Here is a 13491-nt window from a genome sequence, read left to right on the forward strand (position 1 = left end):
TTCTCACTGAGGCTGGTGGTGTGGAATGGCAGCGGTGCTGTGGCACCTGTGCAGTGTGGGGAGGGTGGGCACGGTGCTCACAGGCCAGCCCAGCACAGATGATGTAGTTAAAGGCAGAAACTGCTCTTGCAGAGGCAGCCCCTGCATTAGCCCTGTGCAGCTGAATCGCTGATGCTGTGCTAGAAAGCAGGAGCCAGTCTATCTACTCTCACGCTGATAATTTAATGTGACGGACCTGGTACTATAAATAACCCAGACTATTGTCCGAGGAGTGTTCTTTCATCCTATGGGATGAGAGTAATTGACTTCTTAATATGTGTGCATATATACATACACACACATGTACATGTGTGTACGCACACAAATAATATATGCTTATATATTTATATGTAGATACTATAGATAAATAGCAAATTTGTCTATATAAATATAGATATTTGTATAAAGATATATAGATTACTTAAGTATAAATAAATAAATATATATTAAAAAAATAATTGCCTGTGGCTTCTTACAGGGAAGGCTCCTTGAAAATTGGGGACAGGCTGCTGAGTGTGGATGGGATTCCTCTGCACAGCATGACCCATGCTGATGCCCTCAACATCCTGCGGCAGTGCAGCCAGGAGGCACTTTTCCAGATCGAGTATGATGTGACCATCATGGGTAAGGACAAGATGGTTGTGATGGCATTCTTTTCTCTGACTGCCTGGAAAGTATGTGAGACTACAGACAGTAATTGGGATACTCAGTTTCAGTGGAAAAATTGCTGAGCAGTGTGCTGCCAGCATGGATGTAGGGGGTAAAGTTCAAAGCTGGCTTAGTTAAATGCATTTGAAATGCCCTTATGCAGTGATGTGTCTTGATAGGAACGATGAGTGGCTTTAGAGGAGAGGGCAAAAGGGGATTTTCTAATGTAGGCAGAGAGGGGACAGGAGAAGTCAGAGTTAAACGGGGCTGGAGCGCTCTGCCAGCACTGCAAATAGCACTATTAAATGTGAGCAGAGGAGTGAGCTGCATGCAGGCAGAGACTTGCTGTGGCTTTGGTTCTGAATTTTGACCCTGTTTAATTCTGGAGCTATTCTCTTTCTTAGAAATGTTACTTCAGATCTGCTTCTGAAATAAATGAGGGGTGATCAAATGCTTGACCCCAAATAAGATAAAATTTACTGGAGGGCAGAGGATGAGTATTTCAAAAAAGCATTTTACACAGTAGATATGAAGTTTGATGGGTTGTTGGTGGTTGTTGTTTTTTTTTTTTTTTTTCATTTGATTTTAAGTTTCAAGCCCTGGGAAAGCATTTATTATTAGCTACTGTAAATTCGTTTTGAGCTGGCTTTGTGACACACAGCTGTTACTGCAGGGACAGTTGTTAATGAGTTTAAGGTTACCACAGAGTTCGAAGCTGTGTTGGTTCTGGAAGCTCACTGAGCTGTGTATTAGATTGTGATGTTTCATGTACATCTCCAGAGGGGTTTCTGCTTCTCCTGGAGCCATGAGCTGGACTAGGTTGGAGTCTTTTCCATAAATCTCACAAACCAGTCCAGCATGCCTGAGCCTAGGATCCAGTGAGGAATAGGAGTCTGTGATATCAAGTTGTTTTCTGATTTGTCAGTGTGGGGGAAAATAAAGAGTCTGAAGCTGAGTTTGATACCACATCACCCCTGAGGAAAGAGAGCTGAGAACACCAGAACTCACCCATGCACCAGGATAAGAGAGCTCCTTGTGACAGCCCTGAGGGCTTCCTGCTGCCTGTGACTCTCTTTCCCCTTCCTTTTGGTAGAAGCTCCTCAAGCATGGACATAGTGGCTGTCCCCTGGGGGGCTGGCTGCCAGAGCTGGGCAGCGTGTGCTACACAGACAGGCTCTCCATGGAAGAGCTGGAAGGAAAAGCTGATGCCTCGGTGGTTGCCTGCACACTGCCTGGCTTCTGCCACACCACAGGAGCAGCTTCTCTCTGAAAACTGCTGCTCATGATAAAGAGGAAGCACTTAAATGGGAAACACAAACTACCCCAAACCTATTTTCTACCTTTCTATTTTTTTTGGGGGTAACTGGGCAGTAAGGGATGTCCATTCCTCTCCTCACAGGCTGCTCCAGGGAGGGGAACAGGTGGAGGTAAGGAGGGATTTTGCTCGGAGCTGTCAAGTCTGACCAATAGTAAACAATTAATTGTGCATGGGAAATGGGTCTTTTGGGGGGGGTATTTTTTGTGCAGTCCACAATGTCTGTGTTGCAGAAAGCTGATTGTTTTAAAACCTGACTTGCTGTAAAAATAGCCATGAAGGTGTTTTGGTGTCTTGGTGTTTCTTCTTGAGTAACTCTCCCACCTGAAACTGTGAGGGTTGAGTGAACGTGGAGGGATAGCAGGGTTTTATGCAGTGACTCTCCATCTTGTGTTGCTAACCTGTGGACCAGAACTAGATACTTCCCAAAAATGTAAAACCCACCCCTTTCTTAGATAATTTCTGCCTAGGGAGTGCTCTCTGCAACCCTGTAAGGGAAGGTATTTGTCCTGCTTTCTTTTAAGGCAAGATGATACAGAACATGTAGCTTACAACAATCACTGCAGGCAGCAGCTAGTAATTGCAGTGGGAGATGAGTACATCATCCCTAGTTCACAACTATTACAGCCATTCTCTTTATCAGCCCCTAGAAGATGATGAGGGAAGGGAAGAGCACGTGCTGAAAGAGGTCTGGGGATATTTTCAGCCTAAAGGAAGAACTCTTAATTCCCATTTTGAAAATGTGGTGAAAGGGGCTGGGGACACCACCAAGGTGCTTGTCCTGCTCATCCTCAGGGAAAAGAGAGGTTTTTACATGGTGCTCACTCTCTGCTGCAGCTGTATGTGCTGGGGTGGTGTGGGCTGACCCTTGAGGAGGGAAAGTTGTTTCTCTGCATCTGTTGTTGGTGAGAGACCAAGGTTGCTGCAGGGGAGCATTGAATCATGGCATTCCTCAGCTGTCTCTGTGGTTTTCCAGCCAAAATTGTGCGCTGAGGATGATCTGCATGGGGCCAGCCCTGCTCTTGGTGTGAGGGATATGGCAGCTGCCTGCCATCGCCACCGAGCATCCCCCATTTCACCAGGGAGGCTGGTGTAGGATGGGACCACGGTAGGCTTTTTGTCAGGTTGGCTGAGATTTCTCAAGGCCACTGAAGGAATTAAATTAATCTGCTATTTCCATTTAAAATGAGTTCCAACTGGGCATGCACCTTCCTGGGGCACTGGGAAAATCTCTGCCTTTTGCTGACACCAGATAAACTTTGAAATGAACAGATGCTTTCCCGTGGCTGCACCTTATCTTATGGGCTTTTTAAAAAATGGGGAAGAATGGAAAAAAAAAAAAATCACCACAAATAAACAAATCAGCCAGAAAATGGTATTTGAATAGTTACTTTGGAAATAATCTGTGTGTGCCATGTACCAAGGATCTGGGCTACAAGCCTTTAGGGTTGACTCATGAAGGGGGGAAGGTCTCTGCCAGAGATGATGGATGAGCAAAGTGATTTGCTGTGTCCTTTTCCTCCTCTCCCTTCTCCTGACTCCCCCTCCACCCACTCAGTTTTAGGCTGAAGTATTTTAAGCCCGTGGAGCTCTCCTGCTGTGTAGTGGAAGGCTGGTGGTGTCCCACAAGTGGGTGACTTGTCAGTGTTTGCTGAGTAGTGGCAGGGGCTGGAGCCTAAATAGGGGCCCAGGAAGTCGAGTGCCTCCATGTGCTTGTGAAGCTGGGGACAAGAGCTGCTGGGCTGTGTTAGGAAGGGGGTAGCTCCCCACTATGGTTCTTCTAGGAGCTTTTGGTTCATTTTGTTTGCATTTGCAAGGGAGGCCCCTTTCCCTTTCCCTTTCCCTTTCCCTTTCCCTTTCCCTTTCCCTTTCCCTTTCCTTTTCCCTTTCCCTTTCCCTTTCCCTTTCTCTTTCTCTTTCCCTTTTCCTTTCCCTTTCCCCTTTCCCCTTTTCCCTTTCCCCTTTCCCTTCTCATTTTCTATTCCTTCCTCTCTCTCAAAGTGCATTACATCAGGAAAAATTCATCCCTACCATTACACTTTGCTTATTTCCCAAGCAATTGCACTTTCCAGGCTGGGTACAAGAGCCATTCCTCCTTAGAGAGGTGAGCAAAGCCAAATGAGGCTCAGAAACCTAGTACAAGAAGGAAAACCCCCCACAGTATTTCCTTAAAAAGAAGCTGTTGAGAGAAAGCTCTTCTAGAAAACACCTGCCAACCCCCAGTTTTGAGTGGTGAGGTGATCACCTCTCCCATATCTTCTGCACTGGGGTGAGTGAGAACCTGGAGCAGGCTCTGTTTCCCTTGTATCCCTCACAATAGTGCTGAGTACCCTGCAAGTGTATGGGTGTGAGCAGGTGTTGCACAGCCCTTTGTGTCCTCCTGGGAGGTTGTAGCTGTGCATGATGCTGCAGAAACACCTCCTGGTGCCAGTACAACAATGCTAATTGACTCCTTATAGTGAAGTTATTGCATGGCCTGCTCTGTCCCTTCCATATTTCTTTTAAAATTAGCTTGAGTGTAACAGCTCCATATTAATCACACCTCACAAATATTGCTGGATTGCTGACTCCTGACCTTTGATTTGAGCCAAGTCTTCCCCTAGAATAATCAATAAAGGCTTGGCTGGTATTTTGTCAATAAATGCCTCTATAAAATGGATTTGGAGCAATTCTCATCTGTGATGGAGATGAGAATTCAAAGGGACAGTGAGGTGGCCCATGCTGTGTGTGGCAGGAGAGTGACCATGGGCTGGAGGTGGGACTGTGGTTTCCTACAGTCCTACTAATAACCCCAGCCCTGAGCTCCCGAGGCTCGTTCTTCTCTCCATCATGCTGAGACCATCCTGGGAAGCACCTGGCAAAGCTGAGAGGCTTGGATGCTGGGTAAACTGGAGAGGAGTAGGTATTTTCCTTGCAAAGAAAGGTCCGATGCTCCAGGAAGCTCTTCTCACGATTTTATTTTCCTTATCTTCTTCCCTTCAGCTGGAGGGATATAAATCCATGTCCCTCTTCAGTGAATATGTGCTGGACATACACAGGCTGCAAAACTAACACATACCTGATGTTTGCTGTTGGAAGAGATCCTCAGTCTCTTGGTGCTTCCTTTGCTAACAAAGGCTTAAGTGCACCTTCTGCAGGCTTTAGCTGGGTGCTTTGTGTATCTTTTGATTAAACTGGGGCTGTGCTTTTTACCAGGGCCTGCAGATCTCCCCAGTGGTCCTTTTCATCAGAGAATAAACAGCGTTTTATGTGAAGCCTGCATAACCTTTAACATGGCTCATTCCTCTTCCTTCCTCCCCTGTGAAAAATGGCACTGTGAGTAGACCAGAGCCTGAGCATCCCTTGGCTGATCCCCAAGGGGAATTTCCAAGGTAAATTTCTGTCTCCAGAGACTCAGCATCTTCAACAAATCTCAGAAAAGACCTTGCTGCAGCTTAGCTTCCCAGATCTGCATTAATGCTCCCGTTTATTAGAGAGCAAGAATGAGCCATGCATCAGGTTTGGAGCCAAGTAGCATCAGCATTTTTAGTGGAGCATGTCTTTGGAAGGGAAAAACCTTACTATGAATAATTAAGGGCTGAGGAGGCATCAGGTGCTCAGAGGGCTCTGCTGGCCTTTCCTTCGAAGTGGATAGCTGGGTCTTCATGAGTGCTTTCATGGGGGGTGTCACCTACACATGGGAGTGCTGGTTATTGGATGTCTGATGGTGATAACACATTTGCAAATCCCACTTCTTTGTGATGGCTTTAGGTCATCTGGAAGCAAATGTGTGTAACAGAGCTGGAGGGAATTTCTGTCTAATCAGGGTTTCTTTGTCCTCCCCCTTCCTCAGAAGAGATGGATGGTTTTGTGCAGGCTTATGCTAACAGGTGCAATTTCGTAGGAGTTTCATAGTCTCGCTTACAGCATCTGTTAAGCTTATTGCAGAGATGCATCTTTTAAAAATGAGTTGACCCTGTATTGTCTGATGGGAGAGGAGGCTGTTGGGAGCAGGGGGTTGGCAGTGCTGTGTCTGCTCCCACTGTCACACTGGAGGAGCTCAAACAAGCAGTTGAGGTGGTATAGTGAAGCTGGTGCTGAAGCACAGAGGAGTTGACTGGCTTGTCATCAGCCACGAGACTTCTGAGTACTTCAGAAAGTGGGATCCTGTATTTTTGTGCCTTTTCTTTTTGGTTTGTTTGGGAAAAAGCCTATAACAGTGATGTCCTTATGTTCTTCCTTTTTTGTGCTTGTAATACCATTGGTGTGACTGTTGCAGAGCCTTTGAGCAATCTGTTCCTCAATATTGCTATTTAACCCAAAGTAAAGAGAGAGGAGAGTTCTTTCCATGAGTGAATTGTTGTAATACTCTTCATTATCATGTAGATTTTGTGCAGAGGCAATTTTGCTTCTTGAGTGTTCTTTTTTGTTAAGTCACCACATGACACAGGACTGTAGGATGTCCAAGCTAAAGGTTTGCTGCTTCACATGGCGAGTCAGCACTGTTGGCCAACCCCTGCATTTAGAGATGGAAAAGGCTGTATGACAAGTGTCTTCAGGTGCTCTCTTGTTTTGCAGATACTGTAGCAAATGCTTCTGGTCCTTTACTAGTTGAAATAGCAAAGACTCCAGGGTCTACGCTGGGAATCACACTGACCACAGCCATGCACCGGAATAAGCAGGTCATTGTCATCGACAAGATCAAGCCAGCCAGCGTGGTGGACAGGTACAGATCTGAACAGGCTGCTTCTAGTTCTGCTTTTCCCTTCTCTGCTGCTTTTTCATCCCCTTGTTGGTTAAAAACCATTCTTCCCGGTCTTGCCTTGAAATCTTCATGTCTACATGTTCTTAGCACTGTTTTTGCTAAAAATATCTGACCCACGAGCAGTGGACACTCCTCACCAGGAATGAATGTAGCTCAGTGCCTGTGAAAGCTGAGCTTTAAAAACCTCAGGCCTGACTGCCCTGGAGCTGTGAAATGGCTAAAGCCTGTCATGGAAACTTCTGGCTGGAGCCTTTTCCTGATGGACAAGGCAGGAAACCCTTTACCTGGAGATGCACTGACAGGCTGCTGTGTAGCACTAGCTGTGTTGAGTCGTGTTGCTGAGCTGAACTCCTGCCTCCCAGGACTTAACTACACTGCTGGGTGAGCCCTCAGCCATCCAGACTGGCTATGAAGGGGCACTCTTACAAACTTAAAAGATTTTTTGCCAAGCCACCAACAGCACTGACTCAGACATGAATGTGTTAGTTTTGCATGGCCTGGTTTTTTGTAGTTGGGGGGGCCACAGAGGTGGCTTCTGTGAGAAGCTGCTGGAAGCTTCCACCTGTCTGGCAGAGCCAATCCCTGCTGGCTCTGAAGATGGACATGCTGCTGGCCAAAGCTGGGCCAATTAGAGATGATGGGAATGCCTCTGTGATAACATACTTAAGAGGAAAATCAAAACAAAGTGGGGGCAGTTTTTCTAGCCAGAGAAGAGGAGGAGGTGAGAGCATGTGAGGGGAACAACATGGAGACACCAAGGTCAGTGGAGAAGGAGGGGCAGGAGGCGCTCCAGGTGCCAGAGACGAGACTCCTCTGCAGGCCATGGTGAGGACCATGGTGAAGCAGCTGTGCTCCTGCAGCCCATGGGGATCCACGGGGGATGCAGAGATCCATCCACAGCCCGTGGGGATCCCCAGGGGATGCAGAGATCCATCCACAGCCCATGGGGAGCCACGGGGGATGCAGAGATCCATCCACAGCCCCTGGGGATCCATGGGGGATGCAGAGATCCATCCACAGCCCCTGGGGATCCATTGGGGATGCAGAGATCCATCCACAGCCCATGGGGATCCACGGGGATGCAGAGATCCATCCACAGCCCCTGGGGATCCATGGGGGATGCAGAGATCCATCCACAGTCCATGGGGATCCACAGGGGATGCAGAGATCCATCCACAGCCCCTGGGGATCCATGGGGGATGCAGAGATCCATCCACAGCCCATGGGGACCCACAGGGGATGCAGAGATCCATCCACAGCCCCTGGGGATCCATGGGGGATGCAGAGATCCATCCACAGCCCATGGGGATCCATTGGGGATGCAGAGATCCATCCACAGCCCCTGGGGATCCATGGGGGATGCAGAGATCCATCCACAGCCCATGGGGATCCATGGGGGATGCAGAGATCCATCCACAGCCCCTGGGGATCCCCGGGGGATGCAGAGATCCATCCACAGCCCATGAGGATCCATTGGGGATGCAGAGATCCATCCACAGCCCATGGGGATCCACAGGGGATGCAGAGATCCATCCACAGTCCACGGGGATCCCCAGGGGATGCAGAGATCCATCCACAGCCCCTGGGGATCCATGGGGGATGCAGAGATCCATCCACAGTCCATGGGGATCCACAGGGGATGCAGAGATCCATCCACAGCCCCTGGGGATCCATGGGGGATGCAGAGATCCATCCACAGCCCCTGGGGATCCACGGGGGATGCAGAGATCCATCCACAGCCCATGAGGATCCATTGGGGATGCAGAGATCCATCCACAGCCCATGGGGATCCACAGGGGATGCAGAGATCCATCCACAGTCCACGGGGATCCCCAGGGGATGCAGAGATCCATCCACAGCCCCTGGGGATCCATGGGGGATGCAGAGATCCATCCACAGTCCATGGGGATCCACGGGGGATGCAGAGATCCCTCCACAGCCCCTGGGGATCCATTGGGGATGCAGAGATCCATCCACAGCCCATGGGGATCCCCGGGGGATGCAGAGATCCATCCACAGCCCCTGGGGATCCACGGGGGATGCAGAGATCCATCCACAGCCCCTGGGGATCCATGGGGGATGCAGAGATCCATCCACAGCCCCTGGGGATCCACGGGGGATGCAGAGATCCATCCACAGCCCCTGGGGATCCATGGGGGATGCAGAGATCCATCCACAGCCCATGGGGATCCCCGGGGGATGCAGAGATCCATCCACAGCCCATGGGGATCCCCGGGGGATGCAGAGATCCATCCACAGCCCATGGGGATCCACGGGGGATGCAGAGATCCATCCACAGCCCATGGGGGAGGTGCCTGTGCCAGAGCAGGTGGATGCCTGGAGCAGGCTGTGATCCAGTGGGAGACCCGGTGGAGAGAGGGAGCCCCTGCTTCCAGGCTGGAGCAGCCTGGCCTTGGAGGACTGCACCCCGTGAAGAGTGACCCACACCGCAGCAGTTCTGGGAGGACTGTTTGCCTGTGGGAGGGACTCACGTTTCAGCAGTTTGGGGAGGACTGCTGCTCATGAGATTGGAACCATGTTGGAGAAGTTCACAGGGAACTGTCTCCTGTGGGAGGGACCCCACAGTCTCACAGGGGAAGGACTCCCCTCCCTGAGCAGTGGAAGAAAACCTCGGGTGATGAACTGACCAAACCCCCATGCCCTGTCTCCCTGCGCTGTCTGTGGGAAGGAGGAAGGGGTTGGGAGAAGAAAAGGTATTTTTAAGAGCTTGTGTTACTTCTCATTATCCTCCTCTGATTTTGTCAGTAATAAATTCACTTTGTACCTTTAAGCTGAGCCTGTTTTGCCCTTGGACTGTTTTCTCCCAGTCCTTATCTCAACTCATGAACCCTTTGTTTAATTTTTTTCTCCCCTCTGTCCAGCTGTGGCAGGGGAGTGTGAGTGAGTGGCTGTTGTGGGTGCCTGGTGTTTGGCCAGTGTCAAACCATGACAACCGTATTAGCTGGTATTTTGGGTAACACTCGAACCTAAGGTTCAAGTTGGAATTAAAAAAAAATTATATGTGCAAAGAAATTAACAAGAATTTGCACACTAATTCACAGTTGAATTTTGTGTGTGTGCTCCTGACTGCAAGGATGGGTTTTGGCCATTTGTGTAATTACCTCTCCTGCTGTTTCCTTTGCAGATGTGGCGCATTGCACGTTGGTGACCACATTCTCTCCATTGATGGCACGAGCACAGAGCACTGCTCCTTATTAGAGGCAACTCAGCTTTTAGCTGCCACTTCTGAAAATGTCAAGCTAGAGATATTACCTGTTCACCAAAGCAGGCTGCCTTTGAAGCCTCCAGAAACAGGTGTGTCTTCTGTGCCTACACTGCTGATCACCCTCAAAACTCACTTTAGGTCCCTCCAAGGGGTTCTTGCTTTTGAATGCTGGCAACAGATTCCTAAGAGAGACACCTGTAAAAGGAAAAAATGGATGTTTTGATGAAATGTATGTGATTAGATTACGTTCTTCAAGGATGTGAATAGGAAAAAGAGGCAACATCTGAACATCTGTGCTTGAATGGAGAAACTGGAGATGGGAATCCCAGGGTTTTGCAGTGCTGAGTGCTGTGCAAGCCACTTCTTTAGTGCCTTAGATAAGAGACTTTAATGGAGAGGGGGAAAACAACCTTGCTGCTGGCAAATGTATTTCCAAGCTCCGTTTTTATTTGCTGATGCCTGGTAAGGCTTTGTAAAGGATGTGTTCAGTAGATGGATAGTGTCCTGATGGACTTCCAAAGCTGGAATGTAAGTGCTCGTCTTTCAGACCAGCCTGCTTGAGAGGCAGCTGTGTCTGGGCAGCCATGGGTAGAGTGAATCCATCTGTAGCTGCTGGTTTCCACCACCCACACAAAAGAAATACTGAGGAAGTAAATTCTGACTCTAGTAAGAACAAGCCCAAAATGCCTGCAAAATGTCATTAGGAATTCACCCTGGTGAGCATTCTTGTTGCCCACCTTTAGTTCCTTCCTCCACATGAGAAGCTGTCTCAGGGTCTCCTATAAATTTCATTGTGACCATGGCCTCAGTAATAGTATATTTGTTGCAGCTCTTGCCTGTAGTTTTGTTACAGTCTGTACTGGCAGTCTTGTAATTCAAGTGTTTTGGGTGTGACTGTTCAGTACCAGTCCCTTTTTCCACCATTTTCAATCACTTGTCTCTCAGGGACATGCATTTTAATAATATTGATGCACAGTAGCCCTTGGCACAGCTTCTCTTTCCATTCTCTTCTAAGGCAGTTTGGGGAAAGGAGGAAAGTATCTTATGGTCTTCCTTAAACTGATACAGTGAAACCTAAAACCTAAAAACATCTCCACATCTAGAAGTAAATCCCTTACATGTCCTGTCCAATTTGTGCAGAAGTGAAGCAGTTTAACAAAGGGAATGGATGACTTGACCTTTGTGCCCAAGAAAAAATGGGAAGCTATAATCCTTTTTCAATGGCTGTTAAAATGCACTATTCTCCTCCTTCCATTAGTGCCCTGTTCCTAATTTCCTTGCAGAATATGTGCACTGAGCAGCTGCTCAGGAGAAGGAGGTTCTGTGGAAGGACAGCTCGGTGTGATCAGAGCCTGTTTACCCAAACACCCATACACAGATCAGTTTGCTGTGATGGAAATGCAGAACACAAACTTGGGACAATAATTGCAACACATGAGTATGAAAACTCATGGGATGTAACAATTATTCCCATTTTTGATTAAAATCTCTAGCACGTGAGGGATCATAAGGAAAGATGCTGCGCCAGCTCCACAGGCTGCTCTTTCTGAGTTTAGCAAATGGGGATAGTGAAGAAACATGGACCTTGCAAAAACGAACTCTTGTGGTTGGCAAGAGAATGGAGCCCAGGGAAAGAAGCTGAGGAGAGGAGATGATGTAGATCCATCCCTGTTCAGCACTTGCATTACTGAGTCCTTTCAGCCTGTGTCTGCATGGTGTTTGTCATTATATTTTTTTTAAAGTGGCTTCTTGTGCAATCAACATCTGGTTGGAGGAAGTGGAGAGGGATCTGAAGCTGCAGTGGCCATGCAAAAATATGGCCTAATGCTGAGTTGGCTTTCCCTGTGGTTCTGGGGGCACTTGGAGTGTTTGTGGGAAGATTATGCCCTGCTCACAGGATCAATGGGAGCAGATGGTGCCCAGGAGCAGTGCTGGAATGGATGGGTTTCCTCAGGCAGGGATAAATGTGAAAGATTGGGAAAGGCTATTGTAGGGGTTTTTTCACAGAATTGTCCAAAATGCCTTCTCTTCCCCAATTCACTGACAGCTGAGTTTCAAAGGCACATTTTTTTCTGTTGTCAGATGCAAGATAACAATTAATAGACAAATGGGAGAGTTTTAGTTGTTATAAGTGGATTAAATTTTTTTGTATATATGCCTATAAGCTCTGTCCCGCATGTTCAAAGTGTTTAATTTTATTAAGAACTTTTCTTTTTGTCTAGATATAGCTAATTTGATTGTTGCTTTTTAAAAGCTGCCTGGCTCCAAATTTACTTTTGAAAATACACAAAATAGAAACCCCAGAGCTGGAAGTGTATTTTTAAAAGCTTCATAGACTAAGTGCTAAACTCACTAAATGTTTAGCAAAGACTGAATATAATCACTATATTGTCTGGAAAATCTGACCTAAATGATTTGATGCCTGTGATGCACACCCAGAAAATAGATTTCTGCTGTTCAAGGCACTAACAGATGACCTTCAGAGGAGATCTCTGGGTGGACTCAGTAAATAAAATAAGTCCCTCTCCCAGGTTTGCACCCTCAGAAGGTTCTGGTAGTGCCAGTGCTGGTGGCATTTCTGCCTCCTTAGAGGACCCAGAGGCAGGAGGAGATGTCATCCTAGGAAGGTGCTTGCCAGTCAGTGCAAGTGGCTGCGAGATTAAGAACCCTGGGATAACATGTGGCTGCAATGATGCTCTGCTGTGGGATGCTCTCCATGCTTAGCTGAATAAAACAGCTTGAAGTCTTGCTTGTTAGCCAGAAATTCCTCTTGGAAGAAAAGAGATCCAGGCAGCATGGTGCAGAGATTCAAGACAGAACACCTGGTGTTGGGCAAGAAAAACCAAACTGACGCTGTGCTGCCCAGGGGGAAAAGGGAGCGTCAGTGAGAACAGATGAGGGACCTGTACCTGGGGACTGTTTGAGGCACTTCAGAAGAGACTTGTGGCATCCTGACTTGGTGTTGCAGAGCTGCAGTTCCTGGACAGAGGGTTTCCAGAGGATGGATGTCACACTGCAACAGATTCTGTCAGCATGTGCTCGGGTTAGGGTTGAAAACGGTGTGCCCTTGAACAGGCTCTGCCATGTTGGTGCTATGCTTTCATATGCTGTTTGCCACAGCACTGGCATCTTTTTCTGTGCTGCTGGCCTCCTTAATTGGCTTTAAGCAGCAGTGTATAAACCCCCTTTTGTTGTGATGAGCTGGAGGTGGCTCTCTGCTACTCCTCTCCTTCATCCATGTGTTCATTCCTGTGCAAGAGCAGCCGCAAAACAACCAAACGCTGAAGCCAAGCAAAGTGCTCACAGCGGTCCTTGGCACGTGGGGAAGGCACTGAGCCTTGTCACAGGGAGGGCAGCTCTGGCAGCAAGGTGGGAAACAGCACAAGGAGGCTTCCCTGGTGCTGTTGGAGAGTGCTCATGGCCTCTGCAGGAAACTCATGGCTGGATGGAGCTTCTGCATGTCGCACAACAGACTGCAAATAGTAATGACATATGCGTGCTGCTGGCATGGCTGAGACA

At 48.1% G+C, this 13491-nt stretch overlaps 1 protein-coding gene across 6 annotated transcripts in view; it reads left to right on the forward strand.

Moving 5' to 3' along the window:
- GRIP2 (glutamate receptor interacting protein 2) overlaps positions 1-13491 on the forward strand; it is a 267142-nt gene that overhangs the window by 212877 nt on the left and 40774 nt on the right. For all 6 annotated transcript variants that reach the window (XM_032120774.1, XM_032120777.1, XM_032120776.1 and 3 more), the window contains exons 7-9: positions 518-663; positions 6560-6707; positions 9892-10061. In XM_032120774.1, coding sequence (XP_031976665.1) covers positions 518-663; positions 6560-6707; positions 9892-10061 — 464 coding nt within the window. The remainder of the gene's footprint in view (positions 1-517; positions 664-6559; positions 6708-9891; positions 10062-13491) is intronic.

Source organism: Corvus moneduloides, chromosome 11, assembly GCF_009650955.1.
Source record: "Corvus moneduloides isolate bCorMon1 chromosome 11, bCorMon1.pri, whole genome shotgun sequence".
In the NCBI taxonomy this organism is placed as follows: domain Eukaryota; kingdom Metazoa; phylum Chordata; class Aves; order Passeriformes; family Corvidae; genus Corvus; species Corvus moneduloides.